The sequence below is a fragment of the Dendropsophus ebraccatus genome, chromosome 2 (genome assembly GCF_027789765.1).
Source record: "Dendropsophus ebraccatus isolate aDenEbr1 chromosome 2, aDenEbr1.pat, whole genome shotgun sequence".
In the NCBI taxonomy this organism is placed as follows: Eukaryota; Metazoa; Chordata; class Amphibia; order Anura; family Hylidae; genus Dendropsophus; species Dendropsophus ebraccatus.
In genome coordinates, this window is record NC_091455.1 from 15,482,846 (window position 1) to 15,506,889 (window position 24,044).

The 24,044-nt window shown below is 42.1% G+C and overlaps 1 protein-coding gene across 4 annotated transcripts in view; it reads left to right on the forward strand.

Moving 5' to 3' along the window:
* Window positions 1–24,044, forward strand: part of ST3GAL1 (ST3 beta-galactoside alpha-2,3-sialyltransferase 1) — a 108,009-nt gene that overhangs the window by 72,667 nt on the left and 11,298 nt on the right. For all 4 annotated transcript variants that reach the window (XM_069957069.1, XM_069957072.1, XM_069957070.1 and 1 more), the window contains exons 4-6: window positions 9,312–9,917; window positions 15,185–15,378; window positions 18,176–18,355. In XM_069957069.1, the coding sequence (XP_069813170.1) occupies window positions 9,603–9,917; window positions 15,185–15,378; window positions 18,176–18,355 (689 nt within the window). In that variant the 5' untranslated portion in view covers window positions 9,312–9,602. The remainder of the gene's footprint in view (window positions 1–9,311; window positions 9,918–15,184; window positions 15,379–18,175; window positions 18,356–24,044) is intronic.

A 24,044-nucleotide genomic window follows, 5' to 3' on the forward strand; every position in this document is an offset into this window, starting at 1 on the left:
AAATTGTAAACAAACCCTTTAAAACAGTTGTACGCTCAAATGAGAAGCATGCATGAATATAGTGGGGATGTTAGAAACAGCTATCGGCCAAATGAGCATTATTGTAATGACGAGTACTAAAGATATGTCACCTTCAGATTACTGTAAGATTTTTAGTGGACCCATAGAATTCTATTTGGGGGTGTAGGGTATATAACACAGATTCATATTGGGCATGGACCGTTCCAGTTGCGGCATCCATAACATTGTGTTTGTATTCCCTCACATTGAAGTGGGGGGGGGGGGGGGTCACATTGCTTTTCACTGTAAATCGCTGGAGGATGTACTTTGCACTTTTTCTGTACTGGATTATAAGGGTTTCTGAATGATCAGATTCTGAACAATAGGAAGGTAAATCTGACTCTTTTACGGCCATGTAATCACAGTGACTGGGAGGGTCGCTGCATGGTGAAGTGATTCCATCCGCAATGTGCAGAGATCACAGGGAGCAGTAATATCTGAGCTCCTGCTGTAATTCCTCCCTATAAAATATTGAAGCTGTAATGTTATACTGTGTGTCAGGTGCTACAGTGCTGTATTATTACACAGATATACTTACATGTTCAACATAGAGGGTTTGAATGGTGAGCTGTGAGGAAAGTCATTGACTCAAAGAAACACTAATAAGGTAAGTCTGAAAAGACAATTCCCAATTATATGGTATACAGGGGCCCCACTACTATAGAACAAGGCATAACAATGTTAGAAAGAAATTATAGTATTGGACAATGCATAATCTATTGTAATAGTGTTCCCTGTGTACAATATTATAACTACTATAATACTGCTCCTATATACAGGAATATAACTACTATAATACTGCTCCTATATACAAGAATATAACTACTATAATACTGCCCCTATATACAAGAATATAACTACTATAATACTGCTCCTATATACAGGAATATAACTACTATAATACTGCTCCTATATACAGGAATATAACTACTATAATACTGCTCCTATATACAAGAATATAACTACTATAATACTGCTCCTATATACAGGAATATAACTACTATAATACTGCTCCTATATACAAGAATATAACTACTATAATACTGCTCCTATATACAGGAATATAACTACTATAATACTGCTCCTATATACAAGAATATAACTACTATAATACTGCTCCTATATACAGGAATATACTACTATAATACTGCTCCTATATACAGGAATATAACTACTATAATACTGCTCCTATATACAAGAATATAACTACTATAATACTGCTCCTATATACAAGAATATAACTACTATAATACTGCCTCCTATATAAAGGAATATAACTACTATAATACTGCTCCTATATACAGGAATATAACTACTATAATACTGCTCCTATATACAAGAATATAACTACTATAATACTGCTCCTATATACAAGAATATAACTACTATAATACTGCTCCTATATACAGGAATATAACTACTATAATACTGCTGCTATATACAACAATATAATATACCATCAGGTCTTTTTTTCCAGGAGTATTAGGTGGAGGTTTGGTAACTTTCTCCTATGACATCAGTCTTCTATACTTTCAGATCATTTCCTTGTGTTTTTGTTCCATGTTGTAGTATCAGGCTGGCAGTACCAGGGTGCGGTGCAGTACATCAGACTGATACAGCCGTCCTCCCTTCCTGTATTTCATAGTGAGAGAACATGACGTAGATGGAGAACTAGTGTTTTGAATAGTTTCAGTAAATATTATTTTTTCTTTAACCCCTTTGGTCCCACATTAATCAGCCCTGGGCTGTACAGTGACTACATAGACCCCAGTATCATAGGGGCCATCCAATGTATTAGCTTTCTGTAGAAGCATGTGGCTATACACTGCTCCTAATCTGTAGAAATGAAGCTGTATTGTGGGGGGACAGAGTAATGGCCCAGACTTCTGATACAGAGGGTTGGTTTCAGATCTCTAGAGACTCCAAGAGACAATGCCTTCAAAGGGGTAGTTCATAAAAAAAATCTTTAAAAGTAACTTGTCCCAGCAAGTGCCAGAGATTTGTAATTTACTTCTATAAAAAAAGCTTCAGTCTTAAAGTACTTATCAGCTGCTGTATGTCCTGCAGGAAGTGGTGTATTCTTTCCAGTCTGACACAGTGCTCTCTGCTGCCACCTCTGTCCATGTGAGGAACTGTCCAGAGCAGGAGAGGTTTTCTATGGGGATTTGCTGCTGCTCTGGACAGTTCCTGACATGGACAGAGGTGGCAGACTGGTAAGAATACAACTCTTCCTGCAGGGCATACAGCAGCTGATAAGTACTGGAAGACTTGAGATTTTTTTAACAGAAGTAAATTACAAATCTCTTGCGCTTTATGGCTCCAGTTGATTCAAAAGAAAAAAAAGGTAAACAACCCCTTTAAGCTGAGGTCACTGATGCACAGTTTTGATTTAAATGACAACCTCAGCTCTGCTACATCTGTATTTGCCATCAGACAGGTTAAATAGCTGCAGGACAGAAATGCAAATATACAACATGTTGACGCACAGACCCCTGGACTCCAGCATCTGTGTCCCACCTGCCCCTTGTCCAGAGATATGTGAGGCACAGGCACTCGGGGGTCCGGAACATTCCTTCCCTCCAGGTTGAGATAGTGCAGCACATATGGAGGGGGGCAGGTTTATGTTTCCTCTGGGTAAGTTCAGATTTTATCTGAAAGTTAAAAAAAAAAAAATTGGGGCGTCTGAAATACGCAGAAAACAGAAATCATTCACCAGTACTATAGTAGTTATATTCCTATGTACAGGAGCAGTATTATAGTAGTTATATCCCTGTATATAGGAGCAGAATTATAGTAGTTATATTCTTGTATATAGGAGCAGTATTATAGTAGTTATATTCTTGTATATAGGAGCAGTATTATAGTAGTTATATTCCTGTATATAGGAGCAGTATTATAGTGGTTATATTCTGGTATATAGGAGCAGTATTATTATAGTAGTTATATTCCTGCATATAGGAGCAGTATTATAGTAGTTATATTCCTGTATATAGGAGCAGTATTATAGTAGTTATATTCTTGTATATAGGAGCAGTATTATAGTAGTTATATTCTTGTATATAGGAGCAGTATTATAGTAGTTATATTCCTGTATATAGGAGCAGTATTATAGAAGTTATATTCCTGTATATAGGAGCAGTATTATAGTAGTTATATTCCTGTATATAGGGGGCAGTATTATAGTAGTTATATTCTTGTATATAGGGGGGCAGTATTATAGTAGTTATATTCCTGTATATAGGAGCAGTATTACAGTAGTTATATTCCTGTATATAGGAGCAGAATTATAGTAGTTATATTGCTGTACAGTATATATATATATATATATATATATATATATATATATATATATATATATATAAATGTTTATAGGGAATGGGTATAACCCTTTTAAGGGGGGGGGTCATCAAGGATTGGAAAAACATGGCTGCCAGGAGAATAGGGCCAAGTTGCAATACTGAACACAACCAGTTGACAGGTGTGGCACTGTTTTTGGAACAAAGCAGTAATTTATTTATTGTTTTTATTTGTTTTGTTTGAACAGTCCCTGGTGGGAGAAGACATGGACAACCTAGGGTGCCCCTTGTGAGCCCTGACTTTCTTAAAGGGGTTTTCCGCCCAAAGTAAACTTTTATATGTTGCTGCTCTGGGGCAGAACATTACAAGCAGCCTATTCTTACCCTTCTGTGCACTTCCAGGTGTCCTCCTATATTATCTTCGGGTCCCAGCTGAGAGATCCCGCTTCTATTTTTAAGACCGCCTTGTCTGGCGGTACCAGCCTGCTCAGCCAATCGCTGACTGAGGCGGGAAGTGGGGGCGGGATTGCTCAGCCAGGGACCTAAAAATGCTGTAGGAGGAGACCTGGGGGGCGCAGAAAGGTAAGAAGAAGCTGCTTGTTATGTTCTGCACCAAGGCAGCACCATATTAGATGGTCACTTTGGACGGAATACCCCTTTAAGTATTGCTCAGAATTATTCAGCTACTCCCTTCTCCTGTTATGTAATTGGCAGTAGGGGGCGCTGTTCTTTACCTTTTGCAGATATTCTGACACCCGTATTTCCTGAGGCCATTGGCCGCTGCACTTGTATCCAATGGATATAGGAATTGTCTGCTGACTTTAGGCACAGCGCCCCTCCTGGGCAGTGGTCGTGTCCCAGTATATACAGCTGTGCACCTAGCAGCAGATGGGCAGAGTCCTCGGCATCCGCTGACCACATGCAGCAGGCATGTGGGGAATGTTTTTCAACAGATAAGAAATGTTTTTTCTTTTAGCAGGGAAGTTGGATTGGCTGCTGACGGATGGCGGGGTCATGGCTGCTGACATGTGAGGGGTGGGGGGTCATGGCCGCTTATACCACAATCTAGGGAGTTTGTTTGCTTCTGTGTTATCATGCAGACCAGTGCTGGAGGGACACACATGTCTATGCAGTTCCCAGGACATTTAAAGGGGGAGTCCACCTTGAGCTATTTGTCCTTCTCATGATAAAGCCCCAATATATTATACATGGTCAGGGCCCATCTATATATTATACATGGTCAGGGCCTTTCCATATATTATACATGTATCAGGGCCCATCCATATATTATACATGGTCAGGGCCCATCCACATATTATACATGGTCAGGGCCCATCCATATATTATACATGGTCAGGGCCCATCCATATATTATACATGTATCAGGGCCCATCCACATATTATACATGGTCAGGGCCCATCCACATATTATACATGGTCAGGGCCCATCCATATATTATACATGGTCAGGGCCCATCCATATATTATACATGGTCAGGGCCCATCCATATATTATACATGTATCAGGGCCCATCCACATATTATACATGGTCAGGGCCCATCCACATATTATACATGGTCAGGGCCCATCCATATATTATACATGGTCAGGGCCCATCCATATATTATACATGGTCAGGGCCCATCCACATATTATACATGGTCAGGGCCCATCCATATATTATACATGGTCAGGGCCCATCCATATATTATACATGGTCAGGGCCCATCCACATATTATACATGGTCAGGGCCCATCCACATATTATACATGGTCAGGGCCCATCCACATATTATACATGGTCAGGGCCCATCCACATATTATACATGGTCAGGGCCCATCCACATATTATACATGGTCAGGGCCAATGCAGCAGAACAGGAGGTGCAGTTTGCAACACTTCTCTTTTCTGGCTAATTAGGTTGATCCCTATATTACATCAACATACCCAATACAGTGTAAATTCCCTGTCGTAGCATATGCATATAATAGAGAAGTTGTCGTCTATCCTGAGCCCCATGTAGGGAATGCAAATGTTGCAAAACTAGAACACCCAGCATGCACTGCCACAATTTGGCTGATGGGAGTTGTAGTTTTGCAGTAGGTGCAGAGCTACAAGTTGGGGAAAACTATCTTGGACAAACAAAGGGGAAATTGGGCAACTCCTATAACGGGCATGATGGGAGTCATAATTTTGCAACACATACAGAGCCCCAGGTTTGGGAACAACTTCCATTATGCCCTTAAAGGGATTGTTTTCCAAAAATGTTTTTCTTTCGAATCAACTTGTGGCACAAAGTGACGGACATTTGTAATTTACTACTGTTAAAAATATATATAAAATATATATATCTCCAGACTTCCAGTACTTATCAGCTGCTATATGTCCTGCAGGAAGTGGTGTATTCTTTCCTGTCCTGACAGAGTGCTCTCTGCTGCCACCTCTGTGTCAAGAACTGTCCAGAGCAGGAGAGGTTTTCTATGGGGATTTGCTGCTCTGGACAGTCCCTGACACAGACAGAGGTGGCAGCAGAGAGCACTGTGTCAGACTGGAAAGAATCCACCACTTCCTGCAGGACATACAGCAGCTGACAAGTACTGGAAGATTGGAGATTCTTTTTTTTTTTTTTTACTAGAAGTAAATTACAAATATCTGGCACCAGTTGATTTGAAAGAAATCCAAAGGTTTGGTTAGCAAAGCTTGATAGGAGTTGTAGTTGTACAACAGCTGGAGCGTCCTCATCATTGTTATAAATGGAAGCCTCCCCTTCCTCCCCGGCTGTGTCAGTACTCACTGTAGTTCTTGCATTCTATTCCTGCACCAGGCCACCTCCGTACACCCCCCTCCCTTCTATGTAGCAATACATGTAATTGCGTGAGGACTAATACAAACCTGGCTCTGGGATGAATGGACGGCCCAGTCTTCTGAATGACCTGGCCGCTGTGGACATTGGGTGATTTCCTCTGTGTCATTCAGTGCTGTAAATGTGACCTCAGCAGATTCCAGCCCTTCTATAGCGGGAACCAGACATGACTTCATCAGGGTTAAAAAAAATTCTGGGGCGATGACACCTTCTTTTCAGCCGGTATCCCCTGACTAAGCATGACAGGCGCCCAGAGCTTCAGCCGCTCATTGCTTCACTTCAGTGATTTCCCCAGTGTCCAGTCTGTTTATTTGCTTAGAACATTCATATGGAAAGATGTAGCAGAGCTGAGTTTGCCTTCATATAATAATGCAGGAGCTCCCTCCACTCAGCTCTGCTACATCTAACAAGCTGAGCTCTGCTGCGTCTGCATGACGGCAGGTAAGCTGATCATGGTTGTTGTCTCTGAGCGGAAACTAAGTTTTGTTTTCATTACAAAAAAAAAATTGAGGTCTGTATTATGTAAATAGAGGTTATTATATCATGGAAAGTTCTGCTGCTTTATATTATGTATTGTTACTTTGTATCATTTCCAAGATCTCTGTTTGCTGTCAATAAATGGGATCCTTCTGCTTTACCTATAGACCAGTACAGACCAGACATGACTATAGATGAGGGGGTACTCAACAACTTTTAGTGACTGTCCACTAACTATTGTCAGATGAAGGTCCGAGCTGAACATCAATAGGAAACGTGTTTTGTTACTTTTCACAAACTTTATTGAACTACTTACATGCAGAATTGCTGCTTATTAGTGGCAAAACTGGCATTTTTTTCTCTCACCAGCCCTTACATAGCCCCCTGTGCGCTTTCCCAGTAGTATATAGCCCCCCCCTGTGCGCTCTGCCCCTGTAGTATATAGCCCACCTGTGTGCTCTCCCCCAGTAGTATATAGCTCTCCCTCAGTTGTATATAGCCCCCCTGTGCGCTCTCCCCCAGTAGTATATAGCCCCCTGTGCACTCTCCTCCTGTAGTATATAGCCCCCTGTGCGCTCCCCCCCTTAGTAGTATATAGTCCCCTGTTGCTCCCCCAGTAGTATGTAGCCCCCCTGTGTGCTCTCCCCCTGTAGTATATAGCCCACCTGTCTGCTCTCCCCCTGTAGTATATAGTCCCCTGTTGCTCCCCCAGTCGTATGTAGCCCCCCTGTGCGCTCTCCCCCAGTAGTATATAGCTCCCCTGTGCGCTCTCCCCCTGTAGTATATAGCCCCCCTGTGCGCTCTCCTCCAGTAGTATATAGCTCCCCTGTGCGCTCTCCCCCTGTAGTATATAGCCCCCCTGTGCGCTCTCCTCCAGTAGTATATAGCTCCTCTGTGCGCTCTCCCCCTGTAATATATAGCCCCCCTGTGTGCTCTCCCCCAGTAGTATATAGCCCCCCTGTGCGCTCTCCCCCAGTAGTATGTAGCCCCCCTGTGCGCTCTCCCCCAGTAGTATATAGCTCCCCTGTGTGCTCTCCCCCAGTAGTATATAGCCCCCCTGTGCGCTCTCCCCCTGTAGTATATAGCCCACCTGTGCACCCTCACATATAGCATATAGCCCCTCTGTGCACTCTCCCCCTCCCATATAGCATATAGTCCCTCTGTGCGCTCTCCCCCTGTAGTATATAGTCCCCTTGTGCGCTCTCACCCTCCCATATAGTCCCCTTGTGCGCTCTCACCCTCCCATATAGTCCCCCTGTGCACTCTCCCCCTCCCATATAGCCCCCCTGTGAAGTCTGCCCCTGTAGTATATAGTCCTCCTGTGCGCTCTCCCCCTCCCATATAGCATAAAATATAAAAAAACAAACACTTATACTCACCTGGGTCCGGCGTTTCCTCTTCTATTCCCTCTTGTGGCCGCACTGCAGCAGTCACAAGAGACCGCTTTCCCCTTGTTCTGGCATTGGCGCTCCAGTGATATCACTCGAAACCAGAGGCAAAGAGCGTCCTCTTGTGACCGCTGCGGCCAGTGAGGGGTGACCGGCAGGGAGGGAGCCGAGGGAGCTCATAGTTACTGTGCAGTGCGCAGCTCAGTATACAGGTATATTGAGCTGCTGCAGGGGTCCGGACAGCTGGCCTCGCGGACCACCAGTTGAAGACCCCTGCTATGTAGGATGTAGATAACTCGCGTGGCATGGAGCTAACCCGAGCCCAACCCCGTTCCTGATACATGAAATAAATGTCATAGTTGAACATACCGTAAATTTACAATAGTATCCAGTCTAGACTATCTGGACCAGTACATTGTAACAGAACTAGAGAGAGTTTTGTATTGATGTCGATAGATACAGTTCTATCTACATCTCAGCTGTGAGCGGGATTAGGTCCCACACGGAATCCACAGACAGGCAGCGGCGCTGTCAGGACGCTGATTAATACACGGACAGCACTGGCAGCCGCTGCTCAGCTGCAAGTGGATTAAAAAATGCTGCAACAGCCAGAGAGTGAAGGTCACCAGGGGGTGAACTATCGGGTTCTTAATTTCAGGGATGGAGGGGAATTTTTTTTTTTTTTTTTTGTGGATTTCATGATATAATAATTTTACTATGGCACCGCCATATACTGCAGCATCCAAGTTCAGGCTGTCCCTGTGCTAATGCTGTATTCACTGTGGTCACCTCAGGAGCTGCACTCATAATTCTGCTCAGCTTTTAGTTTAGTTCGGTCTAGACTAAAGTCTGTCTAGCCCTTCCCTCCACAAGCCGGAGGAATATCCTTGTTTAGATAGAGGTAGTCATGCTCGTGTGTCACTCCACTGACCGACATTAAAGGGGTCATCCTTCTAAGAGAACCATTTCCATATAGGATAACAGACCACAGAGACGTCATTTAAAGGGGTCCTCCACGTGGGTCCCTTCCACTATAATCCCAACCATTAAACGTGGCATCTTCCTCACATTCCAGCAGCTTCCATTGCTCTGTGTCCTCCTTGGTCCTCACAGAGTCCTTCTAGTGTAAAATAGTAAAGGAGGAGGAGGGAGAGGAGGGGGATGCAGCTGCAGCTGGTGGGTGCCGAGCACACATATGGTAACACTCTGCTCTTTCTCTCTACAGGTGGGAGATGTGTGGGAGAATCAGGATGTCCAGAAGAGCCGATCTGGGAACCTTGTAGGATACAAAACCTTTTTGGATTTGGTGATTGTGGAGACGTCTTAGATATCACTGAGGACCTGGACACATCTAGATCCTGTGTATGAAAATGAGGACCTCTTATCCGGAGTACCACCCTTAATTTATAGAGTACCATACACTGGTACACTGACCAATAACAGGATTTTGCAGCAATTTTTTGAACGCTTTACAGCTCCTGGTAACTTCTATAGAGGATTTTCCCCAACCGAAATCATGGTGGCCATAATACGCAGGAGGATACGGCTCTTCACCCTGGCGTTGGCGCTCTTCGCCATCACCCTCATGTCCTTCCTCTTTAACTACACCCAGAGCTCTGGGCTTGTCCTATGGAACCCGGAAAAATACTTCAGGTTCTCAGGTCCGTTCATTCGATTTATGACGTCCGTGCGAAGACCGTGTAGCTGTGACACCTGTGTGTCCGAAACTGATCTCTCTGCCTGGTTCGATGAGAGATTTAACCACAGCATCCCGCCATTACTGACAAAGCAGAACGACGAGGTGTCCGAGAGCACGTACAGGTGGTGGATGGTGAGTGATAGATATATAGGGAGCAGTATTATAGTAGTTATATTCCTGTATATAGGAGCAGTATTATAGTAGTTATATGCACAAGCCAAAAAGACAGAAATGGCTGCACATCGCACCCATGGCTGACACGAAAGCTTATTCAGCTACATTTAACCAACATCAGAAGTTAGTATATAATTTGGCCAAACCATATTGCCTCATGTACCACATGCAGGTCTTCTGATACACATGAGTCCCTAACCAAAAAACATCACTGTGCCGTCAGCGACCACACCAAAATGCCACACCAAAACCCAGCCAGCACCACCGGCGGAGAAAGCTGCCCCCAAACAGCACAAGTCTGGATAAGGTATTGCACTCACCATAGCTATCAAAGATAGAATGGGACAGACAGAAGGGATTAAAACCATGAGCACTCAGGTGTCTCCTGCTAATTGCGGTCATGTGGGTCTCACCAGGAGGAATGCAAAACACGGAGAAAAGAGAGAAACAAAATACGGTTCAGGGAAGAAAAAGAGTGCTGCACCTCACACCTATGGCTGATACTAGTACCTCTCGACTGCATAAAAAACATCAGAATTCTGTATGTGAATTGATCAAGCCACACTGCCCCATGTACCGCGTGCAGGTATCTGATACACATGGGTCACTACACTAAGTACACTAAGTAGTTATGTTCTTGTGTATATAGGGGCAGTATTATGGTAGTTATATTCTTGTATATAGGAAGCAGTATTATAGTAGTTATATTCTTGTATATAGGGGGCAGTAATATAGTAGTTGTATTCTCGTATGGAGGGGACAGTATTATAGTAGTTATATTCCTGTATATAGGAGCAGTATTATAGTAGTTATATTCCTGTATATAGGAGCAGTATTATAGTAGTTATATTCCTGTATATAGGAGCAGTATTATATTAGTTATATTACTGTATATAGGAGCAGTATTATAGTAGTTATGTACAATAGCAAAGTCAAAGATACGTGCACTCACCGATGTAGTGTGCCGCTGGGGTACTTTAATGGAGGTTACATCCAAACGTGCAGGGAGGGGGGAGTGGAGGCAGGTGTATTCTCAGGTGTAGACAACAATTGTTTCACGTGTTCCCACGCTTCTTCCGGTCTACGGAATGACGCCATGCCACTAAGGAGGTGCTTAAATACATATAAGTGTAAGTGAAACAGACAGATTAAAATAGGAGTTAAACGAACGGAGCAAATTCATTACGCTCGTTTAACCCTAAAGGACCAAGTGCATTGAGCTTTGAGATCCATAGAGTCTCTTTGCGTAGTAGGTTGAGATGGCGATCTCCGCCTCCTGAGGTTAAATTAACTCTTTCCAACCCGCAAAACTTGAGACATCTGGTATTCCCTTGGTGAGCCTGGCGTACATGTTCAATAAGTCTGGGTACGCCTTTCCCTGATCGTACGGAGTAGCAATGTTCTTTATATCTGGTGGCTAGGGCTCGTTTAGTTTTCCCTATATAAAACCGTCCGCAGTCACAGATGATGGCATAAACCACGAATGTGGTTTTGCATGTGATTAGACTGCTGATCCGGCATTCCACGCCGTTCAGGGTGATGAAAGCTACAGTTAATAGTTGGGGACAGTAGGAACAATTTCCACACCTCTTATTACCATCAGGTATGGAAGCACTGAGCCAGGTTTCTTTCCTTTTACTCAAGGATGGTGGTTTAATGGCATCAGCGATGGTTTTGTTCTTGCGGTGGGCTATGATGGGTTTGACGGCAGTAGTTATAGTAGTTATATTGCTGTATATAGGAGCAGTATCGCCGGTGGTGCTGGCTGGGTTTTGGTGGGGCTTTTTGGGTGTGGTCCTGTGACATTGGGGTTGCAGGGCCGTTCCATGGCCTCCCTTCCCTGCATGTGCACGCTTTGCGGGGTTGGCGGTCGCTGACCGACACGGTGTGGAGTTAGCGTAGGGACCCGTGTGGACCAGAGGACCTGCACGGTGGTACACGGGGCAATATGGCTTGATCAATTCATATACAGACACTCTGGTGTTGATTTTTAATATAGGCCTGGCGGCATTAGTATCAGCCATAGATGGGATGTGCAGCCGTTCCTTTCTCTCCAGTTTCCGTGTATTATAGTAGTTATATTCCTGTATATAGGAGCAGTATTATAGTAGTTATATTCCTGTATATAGGAGCAGTATTATATTAGTTATATTACTGTATATAGGAGCAGTATTATAGTAGTTATATTGCTGTATATAGGAGCATTATTATAGTAGATATATTCTTGTATATAGGGAGCAGTATTATATTAGTTATATTACTGTATATAGGAGCAGTATTATAGTAGTTATATTCCTGTATATAGGAGCAGTATTATAGTAGTTATATTCTTGTATATAGGGAGCAGTATTATAGTATTTATATTCTTGTATATAGGAGCAGTATTATATTAGTTATATTACTGTATATAGGAGCAGTATTATAGTAGTTATATTCTCGTGTATAGGGGACAGTATTATAGTAGTTATATTCTTGTATATAGGAGCAGTATTATAGTAGTTTTATCCCTGTATATAGGGGCAGTATTATATTAGTTATATTACTGTATATAGGAGCAGTATTATAGTAGTTATATTGCTGTATATAGGAGCAGTATTATAGTAGTTATACGAACTGGAGAGAGAAGGTCGCCCCCAAACAGCACAAGTCTGGATGAGGTATTGCACTTTGTTTCTCTCTTTTCTCCGTGTATTGCACTCCTCCTGGTGAGACCCACATGACCGCAATTAGCAGGAGACACCTGAGTGCACATGGTTTTAATCCCTCCTGTTTTTTCCCATTCTGTTTGCTGCAGCTATGGTGAGTGTAATACCTTATCCAGACTTGTGCTGCTTGGGGGCGACCTTCTCCGCTGGCGGTGCTGGCCGGGTTCTGGTGTGGTGTTTTTGGGTCTGGTCCTGTGGCATGGGGGTCGCAGGGCCGTCCCATGGCCCCCGTTCCCTGGCTGTGCACGCCGGCGGGGTTGGTGGCCACTGACTGGCACGGTGTGGACTTAGTGTAGGGACCCATGTGTATCAGATACCGGCACGAGGTACATGGGGCAGTATGGCTTGATCAATTCATACACTAAATTCTGATGTGTTTTTTATTTAGCCTAGGGGCACTAGTATCAGCCATTGGTGTGAGGTGCAGCACTCTGTTTCTTCCCTGAACCGCATTATAGTAGTTATATTGCTGTATATAGGAGCAGTAGTATAGTAGTTGTATTCTCGTATATAGGGGACAGTATTATAGTATTTATAGTATTATACATAGGAGCAGTAATATATATTTTTGCAGAATATAACTACTTTCGCTCTGCAGAATTTCCCCCTTATTAAGGACTTTTGTTAGGTACCCTCTGCATACTCCCTACACTTTTCCTATTCTCTTTCTAATAAAATCTTTCCTCCTCTGTAGGTTCCTTCCAGGTTGTAGTTCTGCTCCCTCATTAGGTTGTTTCACATGTAGTCAGAAATTGTCAGGTTATGTGAATTAGTATGTGAGAAGATGTATGAATGTAGCTATTATAACACTTGGGGTCCGCCTACGCTGTGACTTTGCTCTTCACACTTGCTTCCTCAGACTATAAGTCTCCTTATTCCATTAATTGGCTGTCATCAGTGGTACTATGGGGCCGGATATGTAGTTCAGGTGTGACTTCATATATGCTGCCATTTCATGTAGTGCTGACATAGGGTGCTGGCAGAGTCTTGCTCATTAATTCTAATTTACAAGGAGGTAGGAACTCAGTAACTGTATTTCCAGGACTAAATCCGTGACTGTGAGGCCATCGGGGGACATCTCCCAGTAGTATGAATGGATTTAGTATAATGGTAGATTGAGCCGGGGCTGTAGCCTGGTGTCAAAGCCTTGTGATATAGCCTCTAGGGATGACTGAATCACAGTGTGCCCCATTGACCTCCACCATAGCTAGACACACTAAGTGGGACTATCATGGGCCCATGTTTGCCCCTCGGGTTGACCCCAGCCCATTCTTTCATTATTTATGGTTGCGTTTAGGATTTCAGTAGAGATGAACTCCTTTAGGGTCCTATATCTAATAATAACTCTTGGTCCCTATACATAGCAACTTAAAGGAATTTTATATATCGCTCAAAATTAAAAGGGGTTGCCAGATCAAATAAGACTCTATAAAGAACATGATATGTCTAGGAATTACAGTGATCAGCTCTGATCTGTTAAGGAAGCTGAATGCAAGTGTTCAGCTTCCCTACAGTGCCACCACTGGCAAAGTGAAGTATTACACATCTCATTTTTCCTATATATTTTCTATATATTGAACAGACATGCCACGTTCTCCCGGGACAGACAAACTTTTTAGATCTTCTCTCTTCTTGCTGATATATGATGGGGGGCTCTCTGGAGCCCACATATCCCTTTAAATTGGTAATCTTATTAGTATGGATATCAACATATTTGATAGGTAGTAAAGTACACTGGTGAACGTTTTTTGTTCAACCACAGGTATTTGAGATATATTTATAGCATAGTCCCTACAGGTCTAACAATAATAGTATAAAGCACTGAGACTTCTACTCTTGTGGCCATGGCTTAAAGGGGAACTCCGGCGATTTGTTTTTTTTTTCCTTTTTAGATCAATTGGTGTCAGAAAATTATACAAATTTGTAAATTACTTTGATATAAAATTTTCCAGTCTTCCAGTACTTATCAGCTGCTGTATGTCCTGCCAGAAGTGGTGTTTTCTTTCCAGTTTGCCACGGTACTCTCTGCTGCAACCTCTGTCCATGTCAGGAAGTGTCCAGAGCAGCAGCAAATCCCCAAAGAAAACCTCTCCTGCTCTGGACAGTTCCTGACATGGACAGAGGTGGCAGCACAGAGCACTGTGTCAGACTGGAAAGAATACACCACTTCCTGCAGGACATACAGCAGCTGATAAGTACTGGAAGACTGGAGATTTTTAAATAGAAGTAAATTACAAATCTATATAACTTTCTGACAATGGTTAAGATGAAAGAAAAAAGATGGACATGAGTACTCCTTTAAAAGGAAGTGACCCCTTCAGATTTTCCATGCACAGTGCCACTTGTAGTCACTAGTATATGGCCTATTCAATTGAAAAGAAAAGCTAAAGCTCCAGACCCCCATTATTTATAAATTGACTCCATATCTCATTGACTTCCCTGTGGTGGGACGACCCCCTTGATTTCCTTGAGTGCAAATTTTTCATATAAATGATTCATCTCTTTTTATTCTGCACACAGAGGTTACAAGGCGAGAGGAACCCGATGGATATCAACAAAGCCATCGAAGAAATGTTCAAAGTTATTCCAGGGGACGACAACTTGCTGGACCATGACCCTTACCGTTGCCGAACGTGTGCCGTAGTGGGCAACTCCGGGAACCTCAAAGGCTCAGAATACGGACAGGATATTGATAGCCACGACTTTGTGTTAAGGTGAGATGGGCCAACATTGCGACAAGCAGGCCCGCTAGGAATTAAAGGGGTATTCCACTCAAACATAACTTTTAATATGTTGCTGCCCATGATGAGACCAACAATTCCTTCCATACTTGTTATTATCTATTCAGTCTCCTTTCCCCAGTTCTGAGCTGCTGCTTTCTGCTGAAGACACAAAACACTTTGTGTGAGCCGTTCTCTCTGTCTCCCCTTACTCCCCCCCTCTATTCTAAGACGGCTGATGTAAGCAAGTCACTGGCAGGCTTTATCTGCAACATTAGAGCCAGGGACTTGTTTACATCAGCTGTCTCAGAAGGGAGGGGGGAAGAGGGGGAGACAGAGAGAATGGCTCACACACAGATTTTTGTATTAGAAACCAGCAGCTGAGAATTGGGGAAAAAGACTAAGAGTAATAACAAGTATGAAAGGAATTTTTAGGGCCAGTCAATTCTTCTGAGTAGACAGACACAGAGAGCAGGCACGCAAGCCTTCCCATAGACTACCTGTATGAGACAGGCCGACAGGATAATTCCGCCTGTTTTACTCCATGTGTACTGGCCCTTAGTCTTGCCATGGGCAGCAACATATCAAAAGTTAAGGAGCAGTATTATAGTAGTTATATTCTTGTATATAGGAGCAGTATTATAGTAGTTATATTCTTGTATATAGGAGCAGTATTATAGTAGTTATATTCCTGTATATAGGAGCAGTATTATAGTAGTTATATTCTTGTATATAGGAGCAGTATTATAGTAGTTATATTCTTGTATATAGGAGCAGTATTATAGTAGTTATATTCTTGTATATAGGAGCAGTATTATAGTAGTATATTCTTGTATATAGGGAGCAGTATTATAGTAGTTATATCCCTGTATATAGGAGCAGTATTATAGTAGTTATATTCCTGTATATAGGAGCAGTATTATAGTAGTATATCCCTGTATATAGGAGCAGTATTATAGTAGTTATATTCCTGTATATAGGAGCAGTATTATAGTAGTTATATTCTTGTATATAGGAGCAGTATTATAGTAGTTATATTCCTGTATATAGGAGCAGTATTATAGTAGTTATATTCCTGTATATAGGAGCAGTATTATAGTAGTTATATTCTTGTATATAGGAGCAGCATTATAGTAGTTATATTTCTGTATATAGGAGCAGTATTATAGTAGGTATATTCTTGTATATAGGGGTAGTATTATAGTAGTTATATCCCTGTATATAGGGGTAGTATTATAGTAGTTATATTCTTGTATATAGGAGGCAGTATTATAGCAGTTATATTCCTGTATATAGGAGCAGTATTATAGTAGTTATATTCTTGTATATAGGAGCAGTATTATAGTAGTTTTATTTCTGTATATAGGAGCAGTATTATAGTAGTATATTCTTGTATATAGGGGTAGTATTATAGTAGTTATATCCCTGTATATAGGAGCAGTATTATAGCAGTTATATTCTTGTATATAGGAGCAGTATTATAGTAGTTATATTCCTGTATATAGGAAGCAGTATTATAGTAGTTATATTCCTGTATATAGGGGGCAGTATTATAGTAGTTATATTCCTGTATATAGGAAGCAGTATTATAGTAGTTATATCCCTGTATATAGGAGCAGTATTATAGCAGTTATATTCTTGTATATAGGAGCAGTACTATAGTTGTTAGTTGTTTTTATGCCCTTTACCTATTGGACGTATAAGGCTGTGTATTTTCTTTCACTGACAATAAATAGCCTGATTGGTTGTTTCTCAGCCCTATGACTCATGTTCCTAATCCCGACGCTCTCGCTGGGATCAGAATCCATGCTCACAACTTGTCTACATTGTATTTTCATTCTTCAGATGGGAAATGAGCTGCCAGACAGTCATTTAAAATGAAATGTCATCCTCTCCCAAATTGGGTTAGATATTGGGGCTCTGGGGACGCTTCTCTGATATAATAAAGATGTTTTCTTTATCGGAGTTGAATTACATTTAAATGAAAATCACTTTTCATAATGGTCTTTATGAGATTTATTTAGGCTTTTTATACACGTGTTGGTGGGGACGACATCTACAATATAGCGCTCCTCACCCGCTCACCAACTAGTAACTGGTATCGCAGCAACTGGTATATGAGAATATGGCTCTGGTGTCACATTTGTGGCCCTTCAGCTGTTGCAAAACTACATTTTCCATCATGCCTGGGCAGCCCAAGCCAACGTTTCCAAAAAATACTCCATTTCAGTGACAGCAAGCAAAGATCTTGTATCTGATGTAGAATTCAATCCCAGAGTTTACTGCAACTTTTGAAATGGTAAACTTTTTACATGTACAGCGAAAATTTTCTGCAAAATCATCTGGTTTCAGAAAGTTACATAGATTTGTAATTTACTTCTATTTAAAAATCTCCAGTCTTCCAATACTTATCAGCTGCTGAATGTCCTGCAGGAAGTGGTGTGTTCTTTCCAGCCTGACACAGTGCTCTCTGCTGCCACCTCTGTCCATGTCAGGAACTGTCCAGAGCAGGAGAGATTTTCTATAGGGATTTGCTGCTGCTCTGGACAGTTCCTGACAAGGACAGAGGTGGCAGCAGAGAGCACTGTCAGACACCACTTCATGCAGGACATTCAGCAGCTGATAAGTACTGGAAGATTAGAGATTTTTTAAATAGAAGTAAATTACTAATATATATAACTTTTTGACAACAGTTTTTTTTTTAGAAAAAAAGATTTTCAGTGAATTTCACTGAAGTTAATATAGTGCATTGTATCTTTAATAGTCTGACCAAACTTTGCCTTTCTTCCAGGATGAACCATGCTCCAACCACAAGATTTGAGAAGGACGTTGGCAATAAGACCACCCACCACTTTGTGTACCCAGAGAGCGTGCGAAACCTTCCGGATAACGTCAGCATGGTCCTCATCCCCTTCAAGACCCTTGACCTGCAGTGGATTGTCAGCGCTCTGACCACTGGGACGATAAACTTGTAAGTTACTTTGTGGTATTCAGAAACTATAGGCATCGGCCTGATCCTCACAGACCCTGGAGATTGTCTTGTACTCACATCTCCAGGATGGCTTACAATTCCACAAGACCTTAATCTCATTAGTTCTGTATCTGCATCACTAATGTGTTATTTGGTATTCACCGAACACCGTGCAAGATCAGCAATCTGTGCCCACGCCGTGCTGAGAGAGTGACACACAGGTGCCATGGGAGACTGGGACACTTAGCATAGGCCTTGCCTATATCTCTTTTATTTTCTTCATGTTTCTTTTATGTTCCATTTAGTTTTAGTGTTTGGGGCGAGCTTAAGTGCTGTGTGGGATGGATCTGTGGATGTTTTTTATACGACATGGAGAGAAAGGCTACATTAAAAAACCAACGCCAGGATGTTGGTATATAATTTGATCAAACCATATTGCCCCATGTACCACGTGCCGCTCTTCTGGTTCACATGGGTCCCTACACTAACTCCACACTGTGTCGGTCAGCGACCGCCAACCCTGCAAAGCGTGCACAAACAGGGTAGGGAGGTCATAGAATGGCCCTGCAACCCCAATGTCACAGGACCAATCCCCAAGTGCCCCCCCAAAAACCAGTTGGCACCACCAGCGGAGAAAGCTGCCGCCAAACAACACAAGTGTGAATATCCTCTTGTACTCGGCATTACTGCTGCAGATAGAATGGGAAAGACAGGAGGTACTGACATGTGAGCACAGGTATATCCGGCTAATTTGGTTCATGTGGGTCTTACGAAGGGGAGTGCCAACTGCTTAGATAAGGGAGAAAAATAAACTACGACATGGAGAGAAAGGAGCTGCTGCACATCACACCTATGGCTGATACTAATGCCACTTGGTTACCAACGTCAGGATGTTGGTATATAATTTGATCAAACCATATTGCCCCATGTACCACGTGCAGGTCTCCTGGTTCACATGGGTCCCTACACTAACTCCACACTGTGTCGGTCAGCGACCGCCAACCCCGCAAAGTGTGCACAAACAGGGAAGGAGGGCCATAGAATGGCCCTGCAACCCCAATGTCACAGGACCAATCCCCAAGTGCCCCCCCAAAAACCAGTTGGCACCACCAGCGGAGAAAGCTGCCGCTAAACAACACAAGTGTGAATATGCTCTTGTACTCGCCATTACTGCTGCAGATAGAATGGGAAAGACAGGAGGTACTGACATGTGAGCACAGGTATATCCGGCTAATTTGGGTCATGTGGGTCTTACGAAGGGGAGTGCCAACTGCTTAGATAAGGGAGAAAAATAAACTACGACATGGAGAGAAAGGAGCTGCTGCACATCACATCTATGGCTGATACTAATGCCACTATGTTACATTTAAAAACCAACTCCAGGATGTTGGTATATAATTTGATCAAACCATATTGCCCCATGTACCACGTGCCGATCTCCTGGTTCACATGGGTCCCTAAACTAACTTCACACTGTTGGTCAGCGACCGCTAACCCCGCAAAGCGTGCATAAACAGGGAAGGGGGGCCATGGAATGGTTCTGCAACCCCAATGTTACAGGACTAAGTAGTTATGAGAATAACTACTATATTACTTAAACCTGAGTACATAGATATAACTACTATATTACTGCCCCTACATACAAGAATGTAACTACTATAATACTGCTCCTATATACAAGAGTATAACTATTATAATACTGCTGCTATATACAGGAATATAACTACTATAATACTGCTCCTATATACAAGAATATAACTACTATAATACTGCTCCTATATACAGGAATATAACTACTATAATACTGCCCCCTATATACAGGAATATAACTACTATAATACTGCCCCTATATACAAGAATATAACTACTATAATACAGCTCCTATATACAAGAATATAACTACTACAATACTACCTCCTATATACAAGAATATAACTACTATAATACTGCCCCTATATACAGGAATATAACTACTATAATACTTCTCCTATATACAAGAATATAACTACTACAATACTGCCTCCTATATACAAGACTATAACTACTATAATACTGCTCCTATATACAGGAATATAACTACTATAATACTGCCCCCTATATACAAGAATATAACTACTATAATACTGCCCCCTATATACAGGAATATAACTACTATAATACTGCTCCTATATACAAGAATAGAACTACTATAATACTGCCCCATATATACAGGAATATAACTACTGTAATACTGCTCCTATATACAGGAATATAACTACTATAATAACTACTATATTACTGTTTCCATGTTATCGTCCTGTGCCGTCTCTCAGCCTGAAGAAGCAAAACAAACATTTATGGCCGTTGACGCTTACAGTGACAGAATTTATCATCCGTGTACGGAGCCGATTCATCCCGATCAGTCAAGCAGCAACCGTAGCTGATTATAACAATGTTACCTTATGATCAGACTCGGATCGGCTGGTTACAACAATGTAAGGAGACAAAGCCAACGTTTTCCAAGATTTATGATTTTACCCTTGAGTTGTTATAAACACAGTTACCTGGATATCAGGGTTACCGAGTACAAGGACTTACCCGCACCGTTATATAAAGGAGCTGTCACAGGGTGGATAGTGGTGGTGTATCTCCGATATGGACCACCAGAGGACCGGTCCCTGAAAGGAAGTGTACGCTAATTCTTTTTGTTAATGTTCATCCGTGGGAAATAAAAAAAACAGCACAGAATGTCTCAAAAGTAAGGAGACACCCATATGGTAGATGACTCCAAGATGGCGGTATCTCAGATGGCCTAATGGGTTTCCCAAAGAAGATTTCAGTCACTTGAAGTAATTGAAGACAAAAAAAAACTCTTTATGCACTTGGTCAGTTTGTTACAAAAGAGATCAGTAATAGGTCACTTGAAGGCCTTTTTTTTGGACGGCCATCATTTTAAGCCCAGTTAACGTCCACTATTTTACAAATAACAGCCGTTGTTTTGAAATTACAGCCTTTATTTGGTCCCAAAATGACAGCTGTCCAAAAAAAAAAAAAAAGACGACGTGTGGTGAGGAGTCCTCCACCAATGGACATCAGGATTGGTTTTCATGTTCTGGATGGAAACAAAAATGCAGGAAAATCCAATTTTCAGGGGAAATTATGTGAAAATGATGGCCATATGAATGTCGCCTAGACCAGCTGTCTCCAACTCATGGCCCTCCAACGTCTAGTAGGATGAAGACCACCGACCTGGACAGCTATGTCCTCCGTGGGATGTAACGTAACATGTTATCTCATTGGAATGCAGTAGAGTTTTTCCTTAGTGTAAGCTGCTCATAGAAGCCACGCCCCAGTGCACACGAACACAGTGCCCCCTATGGCCATTAGGGCCGCTGTCCAGAATAAATGTCCATGTTACATGGAGTCACGAGATACATGCAGGTCTATTGGGTTGAAGCTTTTCCAACCAAACTACTCCTCCTACTCGTAGGCACCATTGACCCCACCACCAGCATGGCCTTATGGTCGCTGTCATTTCGAACAACTTCCCTCCGTGTGATAGCCTGTGTGATTACTAATATCTTTGTATGTCATTTCATTTACCAAAAAGGACCCTATACCCTAGAAAAACATCTGTTAACTCTTGGCCACTAGGTGTCTTCATTCCCTGGAGTCTTCCGTCCACTGCCTGTTGTTAGGGAAAATCTGTCTCTAATAACAGCCTCAGAATACAGGGAATACAGGAAGTGTTGGTGGCATATACCATGTGTCCTGTGCAGGGGAGGAACCAGTGCTTCAGGGTCAAAGAGTTGTAGGCCTAATGTACAGGTTGTCTTCCATTTTTCAGATAAGAGTTTTGAGGTCTTTACTTGGACTTTGTCAGGATTTCCGGAATATACCGTGCACATTCGGCCTCTCTCCTCTGATAAATCTTACGTTGCGGTTATGCCGAGGCAGCTAGATCTGTGTCTGGCGGTTATGCCCACGCCGTTACCGTCTTTCTTTCACCTTTATATACATCACACTCTCTTACTATCCACAGACGGCTGGGAAAATTTACAGCTTAAAAGTGAGGAGAAAAAAGCTGAATTTGGGATATTCTGCCGGAGACGGGCCGAGCCGCCTGGTAATTAGGAGCCGTCGTCTCTGACCTACTTTAGGATGGTAAAATAAGACTACACACAGCAAAGTTCTCCCGATGCTGGACCGAAATATTTCTACTTTTTTGCTGAATATTTTCTAATAAATCTCTCAAAGAAACCTGCAAGTTGTAAACTTTAGAGCTCGTCTCCTTAAAGTGTACCTGTCATCTCGAAAGGTTATAAGAAAAGTTATACAGATATGTAAATGGCTCCTAATAAAAAAACTAAAAAAAAAACTATAGTGTTCCATTACTTATCAGCCACTGTATGTCCTGCAGGAAGTGGCGTATTCTCTCCAGTCTGACACAGTGCTCTCTGCTGCCACCTCTGACCATGTCAGGAACTGTCCAGAGCAGGAGAGGTTTTCTGTGGGGATTTGCTGCTGCTCTGGACAGTTCCTGACATGGACAGAGGTGGCAGCAGAGAGCACTGTGTGTGACTGAAAAGAATACACCACATACAGCAGCTGATAAGTACTGGAAGAGTGGAGATTTTTAAATAGAAGTAATTTACAAATCTGTATATCTTTTCTCCTCTGGAATACCCCTTTAATTTCTGTTAAGCTTAATGTCAAGGAATCCTCCTTGTCTACAGTCTGGAACCTCTTTAGGTGCTTAAAGGGAACCTGTCACCAAGACAATGCTATCTAATCTATCACCATCATGTCATAGAGCTGAAATAACTGAACAGATTGATATATATCTTTGTGGGAAAAGATTTAGTATAACTTGTAATTTTTTATTGAGATCTCTGATGTTTCCATGCTAGAGAGTCCAGTCTTTTGAGTGATCCTGCCCACTGGACTTCTTAACATAGAAGGATCAGAGATTTCACTCAACATGTTACAAGTTATACTGAATCTTTTCCAACAAAGTTATATATCAATGTGCTCAGTTCTTCCAGCTCTATAAAATGATGGTGATAGATTAAATAGCATTGTCTGGGTGACAGGTTCCATTTAAGCATTTGAGAGGTTCCAGTCACCAAGACAATGCTATCTATTCTATCACCATCATGTTATAGAGCAGGAAGAACTGAGCAGATTGATATATAACTTTGTGGGAAAATATTCAGTATAACTTGTAGCGTGTTGAGTGAAATCCTGATCATTCTGTTTTAAGGAGTCCAGTGGGTGGGGTCACTTAATGGACTGGACTCTTTAGCATGGAAACATCAGAGATTTCAATCAAAAATTACAAGTTATACTGAATCTTTTCCCATAAAGATATATATTAATCTGTTCAGTTCTTCCTGCTCTATAACATGATGGTGATAGCTCAGGTAGCATTTTAATGGTGATGGGTTCCCTTTAAAGACTTTGGGGGGGGACATCATCATGTGGTCCTGGAAAAGAGGCAGATTTTCACAGCAAGCAGGGAGGAGGCATGGATTCCTCCCGCGCCAGATTTAATAATTTAATAGGCTTGTGTCACAATGGCCGGCTGGCTTTACTAAGAGGCGTAAATCCGGCTGGGAAAAAGGGGCTGGGGCTTTATTTAAAGGGGTTATCCAGCACTACAAACACATGGCCACTTTCTTCCAGAGATAGCACCGCTCTTGTCTCCAGC